Source organism: Paramisgurnus dabryanus, chromosome 7, assembly GCF_030506205.2.
Source record: "Paramisgurnus dabryanus chromosome 7, PD_genome_1.1, whole genome shotgun sequence".
NCBI lineage: Eukaryota > Metazoa > Chordata > Actinopteri > Cypriniformes > Cobitidae > Paramisgurnus > Paramisgurnus dabryanus.
Window position 1 is genome coordinate 4,984,302 of NC_133343.1, and position 14,298 is coordinate 4,998,599.

A 14,298-nucleotide genomic window follows, 5' to 3' on the forward strand; every position below is an offset into this window, starting at 1 on the left:
TCACTATGTTCAAATGGACAAATTGTATTGACAAGAATGTGATTGTATATGGATGAAGAAAATCGGCCACATGTCTTTGAACTTATTGTCTAAACTGCTTCTCGACTGGTCAGAATCAACGTGCGGGAAATTATGTTTGTGGTTGTTATATACTACATAGTTTGTATACAGCACTCTAGACAAACTGTTACTTTCCAGAATGAAGCACGTATGCAGCTTGAAAACAACGTTTAAATGCACTGCAAACTGCAAAAGGTCTTTTGCAAGCGTACCGAGACCACCTCTTACAAGAGGTTACTCTTACTTGTTAGGTCCGCTTTTGGTGTGCATGCGAGTTCGAATGCTGCATTCTCACCTGCCCAAACACACCACACCAAGTGAGCTATCGAACTCTGGTACGATTCAACCAAACTAAATAAGGCAGGTGTGATAGCACCCTGAGACCAGCATAAGCTGGTTTTAGCTGGTTTAAGGTGGCAGAAGCTGATCCTCCCAGCCTGGCAAGCTGGTGAGTCAGCTGATTTTCCAGCCTGACCAGCTAAGTCCAGCTAGACCAGCTTAAAAAGTGACCAGCTAGACCAGCTTGCTACACCAGCAAAACCAGCTAAACCCAAGCTGGGAGACCAGCTAAAACCAGCTCACCAGCTTATGCTGGATTTTTTCAGTAGGGTATGCTGCGATGTTTCAACCCAAAATGGTGGGTTGTTTTAACCCATTGTTGTTGGTGTAAACATTTTCTAGGTTAATTTAACCCAATGGCTTGTCCCTTTTTGACCCCAATGCTGGGTTGAAATTAGCCCAGCAATTTTTTTAAGTGTACACATTTAAAAAAAGTTTGGTCTATATTTAGACCCCCACCAAAATATCCAAAATATCTTTCATGTTGTACTTGCATGTATTTAGGACCATTAGGATGTTTCGGATTGTGACATTTCCCCCAAAACAATTACCCCTAATTTCGTAAATATAGTCATAAAAACTTTACAGTATTACATGGTAACATTGCAAAATAGTTACCAGATCACAGTCGATATTTACAACATAACGTTGTCGGTTAAAAAAAATCATTGCATTTTATTGATATTTTGGCATATAAACAACAAACACCAAAATAGTGAATTGTTTTGTTAATGCCTGGTGAAACTAAGATATGGACCAATCAGTGAAGACATTCATTTAAAAGGCACATGCATTTGAATTCAAGACCACTCCCCTTAACAAATAAATAAAACAATTCCAAAACTATCTAATGGCGCTCAATTATTCTTCATTATCTTCATGCAAGACATTATTTCTAATATTAATATGATTGAGGATTAATTTGAAGCCCAAACAAAGTTACGTCTCACCTTCATGGTGTTATCCTGAGTGGCAGAGACAGGCATAACAGCTTTAAGTTCATTCAGACTTCGGGAAACGGTGTGTAAACCGAGTGGCTAGTACAATCCATCATTTCAGTCTCCTTGGTAACGTGTCCCGCTCAGCCTCTCCCTCACGCTCATCATGGCTCTGATGGGAACGCAGGTCTCAGCGAGGAGATCTTGGTTAACAGATAATGTGCTTTTTGTTTCAGCTCATGCATCCTTCTTCTGGCTGCGTGCATGTGTGTGCGGTTTTCTCTCCTTAACTCCATAATGATTCAGGGCGTGAAAAAGAGAGAGAGGGAAAGATATGGTCCACTCCCTCTCTTCTCTCGAAACATCCAATGCTGGGCTAACATCAAACTAACCCCCTCCCATCTGCATCCTCCTCACCTGCCCTGTGAAGCACAACTCTCCTGGTACATCGAAAATGGATTTGGCTTTCTCAGAAGGACGACACAAGAAAATAACAAGCGCATAAAACATAAATCTTTGACTTCAAGCATCTGTAAGGTGCCTGTTTTCCTTCCGGCATGCTGAAGGGAGAGTCCAGCACAAGAGACTCTCTGAGCTTGACACGTCCACGGTATAAATAATTCAGCATCCTTACAACTGCCATGGCAAGCTTGTAAACTAATCTATCAAGTCAGACAGTCAGAGCAACTGGGGCAACCTTAGATTCAGAGGATCTTCCCGTAGGAAAATCAAAATCTTTTAGAATTTCCCAAGACCGGATTAAATTGAGATTTTTCTGCTTTAGATTTTTCTCCTAGCAAAATGATCCCAGTAATTCACATGGCATGCCACGAGAGTTTCAGTAGGGATCTCAACAATGTCACTACTGCACTCAGTCGGCAACCAAATGTCACTGATTTAAATATGAACTCAAACATTTCTTATCAAATTCTAGCCAGGTCAGATTTTCTGAACTATGCTATCAAGATTGTATAGACGGTTTTAGCGACAACAACCGGTTGTGGCCCTTAAATTTCGGTATTTCTAGAGTAGATTAATTCTGATATCAAGCAAAATAAATAAGTAAATAAGCTTAGTTCATATCATATGAACTATTACACTGAGCTAACATTACTGTTTAAAATAAATGTATAGAAAGTTTCATCGGACACACGTGCATTGTCATGGTTAAGCATGGTTCTCACTAAATACTTGGTGTTTCGAGTCTGTTTACAAGACGATAGCGTACTTTATGTTAAATTCTCAAACTTTAAACGTTGCTGTGGTTTGGGTTTAGGGTATAATATTTGGTATAGTATTCTGTAAGATCGAACATTACTGAAATCTTATTACTGACCGAAAATAGCGTTTTTTACGTCTTTCTCCGCTGCCATTACTGAACTACAACTCAAACTGACGCACGACCTCAACGTCATCGTTCTTAGCCACACCCCTCTGTTCACTGATTGGACCTGCAGATTTTTGCAGGAGAAAACGAAACTCTACACAACAGTCCCAGACGTACTACTGAAGCAAAATGAAAATGTAGGAGGGCGGAGCCAGGCTAGGGTTCATTGGGAACCCAAACAAGCTTAAACTTTCCTCACAAACAACAACACACTTCTTTGGTGACGTTAATTTCGTGTGAGCTATTGGTTTTCGGCTGAAGTGCCCAAATATTTTTTTTTTCTGAGACTTGTTATATAACAGATTCAGTAGTTTGGTTACACTTTATTTTAAGGCGTCACTGTTACATTGTAATTATATATTTAAGTACTAAGTAATAATCATCAACAACATGTACCTACTGTAGGGTTGGGGAAAACTGGGTTAGTCACTTCTGGTTGCCGGCATGTGCTATCGTAGTTTGTTTTCATTATTTATTACACGGCTCTCTGGAATGCTTGATTCTGATTGGTCAGTTGAGGCATTTGCAGGTTCGTTCTTTTCAAATAATAACCGCTCCAAAGTAATAACGCATAGCCGGTACTACTTGTACGATTAAAATCGCTCCGCGCCAATAAAGATTACTGTTTGGCGGCATCTTGTGACAAACACTGGACAACCACCATTAAGAATGGAATATTGACATTAATTTTAACATGTACGGAAAAAACAAAACATTTAAACAGTGGATAGAAGAACGAACAACGACAAGACACAGAGAGCTTACTGAGACTGAACTTGACAAAATAGAGCATGACAGCTACGAAGCCAACACACAAAAACATACAGGATGGGCATTAAAACTTTTCAAAGACTGGCTAAAAGAGGAAAAAAATGGAGACAGACAAGTATGAAGCAGAGGATCTTAATAAGGGATTACGATCATTTTATGCATCTGTGCAAAGTTTCGTGGAAGGATAAAAATGTTATTTTAAAACAAATATGCCAATAAAATGTTTCAAATTCATATTCATGTCCGATTTTTTTCTTATGTGGCAAGTAGCCGTGTAATAAGCGGTACATTATCCCTTACTTGTAGTATTATTATTTGTGTTCTGCTCTTTTTTATTCCAATATCTAAATGTATGATAAAATGCCTTTGTCAAAAACTATTGTGATGTCACCCTGTGATGTTTGGTTTAGGGGCGGAGTTAGGGGTGGGGTCTCATTATAATTTTTTATGTAATAATCGTACGTTTTTGTATGATTTGCTTTGTACAAATACATACAAATTAGCAAAATTTTAAAATACGTACACATACCAATTATATAAGGTTGGATTAACAGAAGAGTATCATCTATCTGGTATAGTGGTTTTTAACCAAGCATCTGCAACACAATTGAGTAATAAATGCATCATAACGCATCATAACCAGGGGGGGAAATATTATTACTCAAACGATGCTCTGTTCTTTGAATAATAATATTTCCCCCCGGTTTATCCTGTAGACACTTCTGGTACAGTAGAGGCAGAAATAAAGCACACATCACCTACAGCAGCAGATATTTCTCATCTCCCATATGCACTGTAATTACTGTCTATACTCCTGAGATACAGCTGACCTCACTCACTGGGTTTTTTATCATTGCTTAATGAGACCTCTCCCTCTTAAGCCACTGTATACTTCTCTATCCTTTATCATTACAGAACACATTACAGTGAGCTCATGTATGTTCTCATGTTTCCCTTGCATATCTTTCAGTGATCTAAATGGAACAAGAGCAAAATGGATCGGGAAATGACCCCGGTCGTATATCTGTAAGTTTGAATAGAGGTCACAGCTAGCATGAGATTCATTAGATACAGCTGAGCTCCTTGCCTAAAAACGTCATGAACCACTTCATCACCGCACAGCTGCTGAGCCTATAGACAACTGTAGGTCACCGCGCATCACGACTTTAAAACATACAGTAGAGCAAAATCCTTTACATTTGGAATAAAATGTACAATCTAATTTATTTCGTTTGTCATTAGCGCTGTATTGATTTAACACTTTAACAATACATTTCAGGAAAACAGTAAATTAATTAAATGAATGTACTGAATTTTATACTGAGAACGAAAGCGAGAGAGCTATTGGTGGCCTGCTGGCTCAGAAGGCAAAAGGTGAGTCATGTCTCAAATGCAGCAGGCAGGATGAAATATATAATAGAAACGAATGTGTCCCTCTTTCACAGAGGACTATTACTGCCAGAAGGGAAACTTATATTGGGCTTTGGCATAAGGGCTGGAACGCTGCAAATACAAAACCAATCATCTTCTGATTCTCAATTATTTCCAGGTCCAGATCTTCTAAAGATTTAGCACAGGGCACTTTCATCGAAGTAATTTAATCATTGAAATAATTGATTTCAACCTTTGGCCTTACTGGGGTTAAAACTAAGGTTATATTTCTACAGAATGTTCTTTATATTATGTAGGATGATTTTATGTAATGAAAATGGTTAAACTATGGTTACTGTAGCATAGTAACTTGTGTCGGCCTGTGACTTCTCTTCCGAGGGGCACGAATTTAAAATATGTGTTCAGAGTCTCATGTGTGACTCGTCATGTCAAAATATGTGTTCGGAGTGTTTTAACCCAACTGCTGGGTTATTATAGCATTACAACAACCCAACATTGGGTCATTTTTAACCTAGTGGTGTGTTCTGTCCAATATGTACCCATTATGGGTCAAAAATAACCCAGCCATTTTTAGAGTGTATGTGCATATGTGTTATGTCAAAATACCTGCCTGCTGCACACCCGTCTAAAGGGTTTATGATAAAAGAAATGCTCATGTTTACAAAATACTCACAAGACACTAACTTAACACTAAAATCTGATTTTACAAACTCTTTTATCACAAACCCATTCGAAGCATCTGCAGCAGGCACATATTTTGACATGATGCGTGATGCATGTAGGTTCACATGACGCGTCAAACACATATTTTGACATAACGAGCCACACACATGACCAGGCACGTGCTATACTGTAAAAACAATATCATATCAACATATATTTTTATGTTACTTTAACTTAACAAATTAAGTTAAACAATTTTAACTAGCTATGTCGAAACTTAAAAAAGTAGGTTAAATTGAATTGCATTTTTTTACAGTGTGGAATATTTGGATTTATTTGTTGCAAAACCATAATTTTCTCATTAGGGCTAAAACAGAATCAAAAAGGCATTAGTTGATTTTTCTAAAATAGCTTTGTTTGCAAAGAAGAGAATACGTATTAACCCAAAAGTTTAGGAATTCATATGCAAAACCGCTAAACGTCACCTCTGTCAAATATGGATATGAGAATATGTTTACTAGCCATATAAATGCATACAAGGCTTATTCATAAGAGGGTTCACTTAATGTAACCTAGCTTCACTGGTCCTCATGTACGCCTTGGGGGGGATCAAACCAGCAATGTTCCTGTTACCACCATAGAGCTTTATCCACTTTACCACACTCTGAGTATTTCAAAAGGGACCACAGTTAGACTTTATATCTATATTTTCACATAAAAGGTGCTGTCAAATCCATCCAGATGACATTTTGAGCATCTTTCTAGCATTTATCCAGCACAGGAGCTTAGAGCCAAATGATCTGATTGGACAGTGACACCTCCGTCAGCATCATTAAGAGACAGAGCTGAGACAGCTTCACTCCCATAAGACTCATTTGGATCGCTCTACAGTACCTGCTCCATCGTCTGCTCTCACTGTAAAATGTGAAATGAGATCTCCCATCACACCGTACACGGCATTTAGAAACCCGATCTGTCAAGCACAACACACGTTTCAATGCATTATTAATCAATATGTACAATAGCTCGATTTTACCGTAGCATTTCCAGGGTGCCGAAATATTCCTGAATGATTCCCGCCTGCTGTTGTAGACCTTGTACGAGTGTGTGCTTTAAGGTCAGTGTACAGTATGTCAGTGGCCGTCATGAGTGTTTAGTGTACGTGCTGTACTCCTATTTGCAGTCACACTTTAAACCCCAGGTAAGATCACACAGTCGGCCTGACTTTGATAAAAGGGCAGAAATAGGCCAGGGAGTTGCACTGAAACCAGCAGGAATTGATATAAATGGGGGGGGGGGTTTCCACACCAGTGACTCACACAAAGGACTGTGCTGCTATTGAAAACACAGTCCCCGCCGAGCGAGGTCTCATTATTAGACAGAAGCAAGAATGGAAAAATAATGAAAAAAAATATTAAAGGCTGGAGCGTTTTGTTGAGTGATTTATGAGGAAAAAGCACTTACCATCTTCTAAGCCCGAAAAATGCCTTGAAGTGTTCTGAATGCAATCGTTTTTACTGGATCATGAAATGAGATTGCTTTGATTCAGATCCATAGAAAGGAAAAAAAATTGATATATTAAAATCACTTTTGTTGGAACTAACTAAAAAAACCCTGATAAATTCTGGTTCGATGGCACTTTAAAGCAACTGTACATTCTGTATTGTATCAAGAAGGTATGCTGCTATATTACTTAGTGGAAGAATACTTAGTTTGATTATTATTATTGGGTATTCATTTCTATTTTAGATTAATATTATTAACCTCCTAAGACATGGAAGTCCACATACGTTGACATCAGATTTTTTTGTTGTTTGCACCATAATACTTGTTACAGAAGAGTTACATTTTAAATAGGTTATTAGATTGGTTATTTTTTAGGCGTGATGCTAATGGTCTAATCAGATTCAATGGATTATGCTAAGCTACAGTATGCTAAAAGTGGTAGCGCCAGACCCGTAGATCAGCTGAATGGATTCCAAAACGTAAGAATCAAATGTTTAAGGGGAGGTGTACACCAAAACTTTTACGCCCGCGCATGTTTTCAATTGTTTCCAATGGAAGCTCGGCGTTTTTCAAATAAGCCAGCAGCTAGCGGGTTTTTTCCGCGCTGAAAACCGGCGCTCGGCGGTTTTTCCGCGCTCGGCGCTGAGCGTCAAGAGTTGAAAGAGATTCTACTTTGGGAGAAAAGCTCCGCTCGTCAGTGTCAGTTCTCACACGGCCGCCCAATCACAGTGGAGGAGGGGCGGGACATTACCACAGGAACCAACCGGCTCGCAGCTGAAGTATCACAGCTACCAAAGCGCTCAGCTGAAGAAAGCTGGCACTCAGCTGAAAAACAGCTGGCATTCGGCGTCCTCAAGGCGTTTTCAGCCGCGTTTAAAAGTTTTGGTGTGTCCAGCCCCTAACTCTAGGGGAGCTGGAAAATGAGCATATTTTCAAAAAAAAGTGGAGTGTCCCTTTAAAATCATGCTTCTTATGGCAACTGGTAATTTAGTATGATGGTTAGTTTTAGATGGTAGTGCTTAACATCTAGTGATTTATTCATTGCTTACTCATCAAAAGTATTTTTCCATCAATAATGTTGTATTGATTTTAAAGGAGGGGCTTATGATAATTAATAATTAATTATATTAATTATTAATATTTTAAAAACATTCTCCACCATTCCAATTAAAGGAAACAAACATTAGCTCAAATTTAAAGTTCTTACAATGGATTGTAATCAATTATAAGTATGTGGATCAAATAAAGGTCTTGGGTGTCTGGCCAACACTCCTCCAGCGAATGTTTAGTAAGACACTAAACACACACTTGGCTAAGGGGATAACCATCCTAAAATTTATCCAACAGCTTTAAGAGCAGGTAGTGATACCTTAAATGATTAGTGACTCCAGATTATGAGCATGAACTACAAACAACATCATGTGTGATACAAATCAGACTTTATTCACTAACTATACTACTCTAAACATACAAACACGCACACATACAGTGATGAAAATAAGTATTTGAACACCCTGCTATTTTGCAAGTTCTCCCACTTAGAAATCATGGAGGGGCTGATATTGTCATCGTAGGTGGATGTCCACTGTGAGAGACATAATCTAAAAAAAATCTAAATAAGTATTTGAACACCTGTCTATCAGCTAGAATTCTGACCCTCAAAGACCTGTTAAAATGTCCACCTCCACTCCATTTATTATCCTTATTTAGATGCACCTGTTTGAGGTCATTAGCTGCATAAAGACACCTGTCCACCCCATACAATCAGTAAGAATCCAACCACTAATATTGCCAAGACCAAAGAGCTGTCCAAAGACACTAGAGACAAAATTGTACATCTACACAACGCTGGAAAGGTCTACGGGGAAATTGCCAAGCAGCTTGGTGAAAAAAAGTCTACTGTTGGAGCAATCATTAGAAAATGGAAGAAGCTAAACATGACTGTCAGTCTCCCTCGGCCTGGGGCTCCATGCAAGATCTCACCTTGTGGGGTCTGATCCTAAGAAAGGTGAGAAATCAGCCCAGAACTACACGGGAGGAGCTGGTCAATGACCTGAAAAGAGCTGGGACCACCGTTTCCAAGGTTACTGTTGGTAATACAATAAGATATCATGGTTTGAAATCATGCATGGCACGGAAGGTTCCCCTGCTTAAACCAGCACATGTCCAGGCCCGTCTTAAGTTTCCCAATGACCATTTGGATGATCCAGAGGAGTCATGGGAGAAAGTCATGTGGTCAGATGAGACCAAAATATAACTTTTTGGTCATAATTCCACTAAACATGTTTGGAGGAAGAAGAATGATGAGTACCATCCCAAGAACACCATCCCTACTGTGAAGCATGGGGGTGGTAGCATCATGCTTTGGGGGTGTTTTTCTGCACATGGGACAGGGCGACTGCACTGTATTAAGGAGAGGATGACCGGGGCCATGTATTGCAAGATTTTGGGGAACAACCTCCTTCCCTCAGTATCCCAAAATGCCGGATCCGTATGGACAAAACGCCAAAACGATAAAAAATGTATACGTATACAGTGATTCGCGTCTCCATGTGGACAGCCCCTAAGGCATTTCCATTATACATTTATAAGTGAATACATGCATGACTAAATAGAAAGTTTCTCTGTCTGTCACAAAATCTCTCACATTCTTTTGTGGTCATAAAACTCTAATTGATGTGTTGCCATAGTCAAAAGAGATCTTTTAAAAGCAGTAGTGGGGGTAGTGTTGCAAACCCCTGGGCTTAAGCCTGCTTTTTGGGTGAGGGTCTGCACTTATGTTTATGAAATATAAATAGCTATTGTGTGTCTGATCTGGCTCAGTCGTTACAATGTGATACAACAGTATAATTTGTAAATCTTGGGGATATTGAAACACTATGCAGATAAAAAAATGAACTGCTATGCTATTTAGTCACACAAACATCAAGAATCAGAGTATGATTCTTAACAATGGTGACAATTATATGAAAAACTTTATGCGGCAATGCATGCCGGGTAACAACAAATTACAAATATTATTCAGGACTTAACCATTGCTGAGATTAATACAAGGGTCAAGAGTCCAACTAAAACAAACACTGATCACCATAATGATGACTTAAAATGAAACAAAACATCAACATCTAAACCTAATAAGTAAATTGTATTTTCTACAGCAATAATTTGACCGAACATTCAGAAATAATGTTTTATAACATTAAGTTTTTAGAACTTTTCTCTGTGTTAGCTGGGTGGCCGATAGTGTTAAAAAATACCGGCTGTAATAAAATGACATATTAAACAGAGCAATATGTATTCCAAACTAATTTTAACATGCTGGTTCTTTTAACATGACAACACAACAGCCAGATGTTCAATAAAACCTGTAATAAAATTCAGAGCTGTTGTACTGTATAAATGTTATAAAGAATGTAGTAATAAATGCTGTATAATTGTTTAAACTACATGTGTATGCTACACATCTGTTGACAGAAAATCACTCTGTGCTTAATGGGTTTAGATCGATTTAAATCTATTATTTGCTTTTGCATTTCAGGAGATTTAATCAGTCAGAGCTGATTTACAATAGATGGACAAGTAGTCATTTATACAGTGTTCGTTTAATCAATATTATTGACCTAAGAAATATGCAAATAAGAATGTTTACCAATGTACAGTGTGAAATCCTGACACCTCCATACGAAGATTAACTAGTTCGGATAAAGAGGTAAGACAGGAATAAGATAACCCAAGATTGTGTTTGCCCATAAGGTTTATAACGGCCTAATAGCAGACTGTGTGCATGAGATCTGACTATCTGAGGACGAGTCTCTTGAGGAGAATACTTTAAACACCCACCAGCATCTCGGGCGATAAAAGATTCAGCTCAAAGTTCTCAGTCTAACCCCTAAGGCTAAGCCGAGCTCATTTCGGTGATGCTCACAGTGTGAGGAATGAAACGTCTGCTTTGATCAAATACTTTGCACCTTTGTAACAGCAAGGGTGTTTTATTCTCAAGTTGTGTAATTGGGAAAAGATGTCAAGGTTTAGGAAGTGAGAATGATTTATATTTTTATCAAAGGAACACAAGGAAAGTATCAGAGAGAAGGTAATCGATTGTTATCGGCGAATGCAGGTGCATTGCACACTTTCCTCTATCTGACTCCCATGTGGCTCATTTTACTAAGAGAGAAGGAGACAGAAAGCAATAGAGGCCCAGCTAACCAAATGAGGCCGCCTGATATATACGCACTGCAGCGTGATGAAGAAATCTCGGTTTACTGCATTAAGTTTTAGAACTGTTTACCCCATGTTCAACATATATCTGAAGACTTAAAAATATTGTCAAGTACTTATTTTCAAAACAGACTTGTAACATTTATATCATTTTGTCGCATGGAACAAAAGTAGCAATTGTTTTATTTTCCCTGTCGTGACCTATGAGTGAAATGGCTTCTGAAATAAGAATAAAAGGTAGGGCGGGACCTGATTTTGTCCAACAAGAATTGATTGGATCGTTGTAAGTTGGGTCATGTTGCTATTTGCTAATCACTGTGATCTTTTCCCGGGCCCCACTCTCCATGACAGGAGGTAAAAAAAAAATTCGAGGAGAAAAAGAGATTTGCGTTTTTGATTTAAGATTATGATTGCACATGAATTTAAAAAAATTATATGAAGCTTACAAATAAGTTCATTATAAAACAAATACCACAATATTCTTTAAAAAAGTTAATTTCTTGATGACTTTTTGCATGTTTTGGGTATTATTATTCCCATACAGCAAAACAATATTTTCAAACATAATTTTAAATATATTTCAATAAAATATATTTTGAAATTTGTGTACAAAAATGTATTTTTCAGCAATATATTTTGACCTTTTTTGTATATTTTGAAACATATTTAAAAAATAAATACATATTAAAGCATTTATATTCACTTTGCATTAGAAGAAAACACTTTTTATGTTACAAACCTGTAAACATAACAGGTTTGAAAATATATTTTCAACTGCAAAAATATACTTATCATTTTATACTTATACATTTTAAACAAACTTTTATATTACTATATTTTTTATTATTATGTAAGCTTAGAGCTGTATTTCTTGCCCTTGAAATACATTTTGAAATAAATGTTAACTAAATATAATTTCAATTTCAATATATTTAATTAAGCTTTACTTACAAAATGTATTTTGCATATAAAGTATTTAAAACATATTTTTTTTGCCATTTAGGTTATTACTTTAAATTATGTATTTATTTTGTTAATCATAATAAATATATTCATGTTTATTCACTTAGGACATGCTTTTATCCAGGAACAATTATTACTATTGTTGTCTAAAAGGAAATGCAAAAATACTACCATTAGTGTTTAAGTGCATGGGATTTATGGTTTTGCGTTACACTAATGGGAAGAGAGCTTTATTGCTGTTGTGTTATTGTCATAATAAATAGTCAGGGTTTGTTGGTAATAAAATACTTTCTTGTACTCTAGCTTTGTGTTGAGAAAAACAAAACACAAACAACCCAGCATTGAGTCAAAAGAGACAACGCACCTTTGGGTTAAAGTGCACCTATTTCATTGCTAAAAACAATGTCATTTTGTGTATTTGGTATAATGCAATGTGTTTGCGTGGTTTATGGTTAAAAACATTATTTTCCACATACCGTACATTTTTGTAGCACTAGATTTCACTCTCTTCCAGAAACGCATGGATTTGAAAAGCGCTGTGTTCCTGATTGGCCAGCTAATCTGTACATTCTGATTGGCCTGAATACCTCTGACGTCAGCCGGAAATGTGACACTCCTTACCATGTTTGAAAGATTAAAAAAACAGCATTTTTAGACAATGAGTTTGAGGTGTATTGTCGGGTTATTTGTTTGTCAAACCAATGCCTTAAACAGTAACTTTCTGCTGGGAATAGTAAAATATTATATATTTAATTTTAATATTATATTTTTATTTTGAGTTTGGAGTGAAATATGACTTTTTGGAAGGTTTTGGGAGTGTCAAGTGACATACATGAGTCTGATACTGCCTTGAACATGTAATCTTTAAAACTTGACATAACGAAAAAACATTCACTTATGTCTGACAATGGTAATGAATGAAGTTCAATGATAATGATGATGTTAATCCATCATGTTCAGGACTGTGTGTTACAGGTGGATGGTGTTAGGGGAAAAGAGCAACAGTCAGCAGTTACCATCAATATCAGTGATCAGGCTTACCCGTTCTAATTTATCTCTTCTTTTAAGCCAGATCATAGCAGAGTAATCCTGCTGTTGGTTGCCGCCGAAGATGGGATTACCCGTCCGGGTGTGAGGAGTGAAGACACCTGTTTCGGGTTGAACCTTCAACCCCGGACCCTCTGAAACGAACCTCTTATCCAGCATTTTTCCAACTCTCAAAGTATCCAAATACGTATCAGTCGTGATCTCAGAAGAATGTATGTTCCAGGGTCCCCCAACCTCCTTGTATCTGTCTAGAGAAGTCGACCCCTGAGAAAAAGGTGCCAAGTCTGTCCAAGCTCTGCTGGAGTCTGTGCTAGAATGATCCGTGTCTTGCTTGTTTGGATATCCACCACGCTGGCTGAAAGGGGTCTCCCTGTCTTGGTGGGAGGGGCTGGAAAATTCCGAGTGAGCACACTGCCTAGGCACACTGTGGGGTGGTGGATGAAGACACCCTGAACGTGCACCTGACTCCCTCCCTTGCCTTACTGTGCATATATGCTTATGTGTGTGCAAACCTCTCATGCATGACTGCAAAGGTCTTACACACACATAAAGGCATGCAGGGAAATTCAATGAAGTATACGACCTATCCTTTCAAAAACAAATGCATCCCTTTTATTGGATTAAATGAAATGAAATGATTTTGTAATAAAACTTCACACCGGAGGAAGCAGTTTTGATGATGTTTTATTGACTCATATTTTCAGTTTTGCTTAACACTTCATTTCTCCTTAGTGATGCATATCAATCTATTATGATCTGTGTCAGCTAATATTGATGGGACTCGTAAAATATTGCTGAGACAAATGTCAAGCAATGTTCATTTTTCAATAACTATTAATCTGTCGTGTTGTTTGTGCAATTGGAGAGTGACCAGTTACCAACTGCATGTGAATAAGGAAATGTCAGGAAAGTCATTATACAAATTGAAAAGGTTATTCAATTGTATTACATTCAAGTTATTTCATTATCATTTATTTGCTATTTAAGTAACTTACAATCAGTGTTGGGGAAAGT

At 37.6% G+C, this 14,298-nt stretch overlaps 1 protein-coding gene across 2 annotated transcripts in view; it reads right to left on the reverse strand.

Moving 5' to 3' along the window:
• pld5 (phospholipase D family member 5) overlaps positions 1 to 13,622 on the reverse strand; it is a 32,187-nt gene extending 18,565 nt beyond the window's left edge. Inside the window, exon 1 of one of the 2 annotated variants that reach the window (XM_065260317.2) lies at positions 13,279 to 13,622. In XM_065260317.2, the coding sequence (XP_065116389.2) occupies positions 13,279 to 13,443 (165 nt within the window). In that variant the 5' untranslated portion in view covers positions 13,444 to 13,622. Of the gene's footprint in view, positions 1 to 1,349; positions 1,890 to 13,278 lie in introns of those variants that run through there. The other variant, XM_065260318.2, reaches the window with a different exon arrangement.
• Positions 13,623 to 14,298: the final 676 nt, after the last annotated feature.